At 66.6% G+C, this 1,486-nt stretch overlaps 3 protein-coding genes across 3 annotated transcripts; 1 reads left to right on the top strand and 2 right to left on the bottom strand.

The window, feature by feature from the left end:
• Positions 1-444, top strand: SPRG_16620 (hypothetical protein; the record flags this gene model as incomplete). The annotated part of the gene is made up of 1 exon (XM_012355925.1): positions 1-444. The coding sequence occupies exon 1, from the start codon at positions 91-93 to the stop codon at positions 442-444; it is 354 nt and encodes a 117-aa protein (XP_012211315.1). The 5' UTR covers positions 1-90.
• An 18-nt stretch (positions 445-462) lies between these two features.
• SPRG_16619 (hypothetical protein) lies at positions 463-791 on the bottom strand (the record flags this gene model as incomplete). Its single annotated transcript, XM_012355924.1, has 2 exons — positions 463-714; positions 759-791. 2 exons carry the CDS (start codon positions 789-791, stop codon positions 463-465), a joined length of 285 nt encoding a protein of 94 aa, XP_012211314.1.
• Positions 792-836: 45 nt separating this feature from the next.
• SPRG_16618 (hypothetical protein) lies at positions 837-1,486 on the bottom strand (the record flags this gene model as incomplete). Its single annotated transcript, XM_012355923.1, has 3 exons — positions 837-848; positions 894-1,188; positions 1,242-1,486. The coding sequence occupies 3 exons, from the start codon at positions 1,484-1,486 to the stop codon at positions 837-839; spliced, it is 552 nt and encodes a 183-aa protein (XP_012211313.1).

The following is a 1,486-nucleotide window of genomic DNA, read 5'->3' as shown; positions in this document are numbered from 1 at the left end:
ATCCATCGTGTCGGTCGTACGGCGCGTGCGGGCCGCGCGGGCCGCGCCGTGACGCTGGTCAAGAAGGGCCAAACCAAGGGCCTCTCGCGCATGCTGGCCAAGGCCGAGAAGGCGCCGCTGCCCGTGTATCCCGTCGACGCCGAGCACATGCAGACGCTCGTGCCCCGGTACACGGCCTGCCTGGCCTCACTCAAGGAGACGCTTGCCAAGGAGAAGGCGGGGCACCTCGGCCTCACGACCGGTGTCTCGCTCAAGCGCAAGCTCCACGACGACACCGACGACAAGGACAACGACCAGGCCATGGCCGACGACGACGACGACGAGGACGACGCAAAGCGCGATGATGAAGCTGGGGCCAAGGACGACGATGATGACGTGGCACCCCGGGAGGCGCTGCGGGCGCGGCTTGTGGAGCACCTCAAGCGACAGCGGGCGACCGAATAAAAAGCGTGTTCGCATGTGTTAAATAATATGCTCGGCTTGCGTGCGCTGGACGTAGGCGTCCCAGTCGCCGGTCGCAAAGATCTCGGACCCCGGGCTCTGCGACTCGGCGCCGGTGTCGAGGATCGTCGTCGACTCGACGTGCAGCGCGAGGAGGAGCCGCCGGTGCATGGAGGCGTCGGCGCCAAACGTGGCAGTCGCGAGCACCACGTCGTCGGGGCCTTGGGGCATGAGGTACCGGGGGCCGTGTGGCGCCGCGGCGGCGGCGGCTCGCTTCGGCGCCGCGTGATGGCGATGACGGCGAAGACGAGACATACGAGACCGGCGACGACCACGGACGAGATGATCATGGCGCGCTGGGTCCAGCTACTGGAATCTACAAGCAGAGAGGGCGGTCAGAACGCGAGCTACCGTGGCGAAGACGCTACAGACTCGCTTGGTTGGAGATGGACGCCGATGGCGTAGGCGTGGAGGTACGAATGGTTGGTGGTGCTTCCGACGACGACGGCAGTGGCGAGAAAGGACGCGTCGTCGTACTCGGTCGAGTGCTCGGCGAGACTACCGTCGTCGTTGGCGCCGTCGTCGTCGTTGGCACCTGCGTCGTCGTGGGCGCTGGCGTTGTTGTAGGCATCGGCGTTGTTGTGGGTACCGGCGTTGTCGTCGTGGGTGCCGGTGATCGTGACGGAAGGGCAGTCGGGTGCCGCGTTGACGGTCGTGGTGTTTTCGGACGGACTGTCGTTGGCCTGGCTGTCGGGCGGACTGTCGTTGGCCTGGTTGTTGGGCGGGGTGTCGTCGGGGACGGTGTCGTCGTGTTGGGTGCGAGCGGTGTCGAGGCATTCGATGGTACGGTGATGGCTGGCGTCGGAGCAATGGTCGATGCGTTCGGGGAGAGCGTCGATGCGTTGGGCGGGAAGAGAATCGTGTCATCGATTCGCGGCAGCAGCGTCGTGACGTTGGTAGGCGGGAGCGAGATCGCGGCGCCGAGCACGGGAGGCCGCACCGCGAGCGCGACAGCGACGTGTGCGAGCAGGAGGACGCGTCGCAT

The sequence above is a fragment of the Saprolegnia parasitica genome (assembly GCF_000151545.1).
Source record: "Saprolegnia parasitica CBS 223.65 unplaced genomic scaffold supercont2.333, whole genome shotgun sequence".
NCBI lineage: Eukaryota > Oomycota > Saprolegniomycetes > Saprolegniales > Saprolegniaceae > Saprolegnia > Saprolegnia parasitica.
Note: the sequence above shows the minus strand (reverse complement) of the source record. Positions and strands in the feature narration are given on the sequence as shown.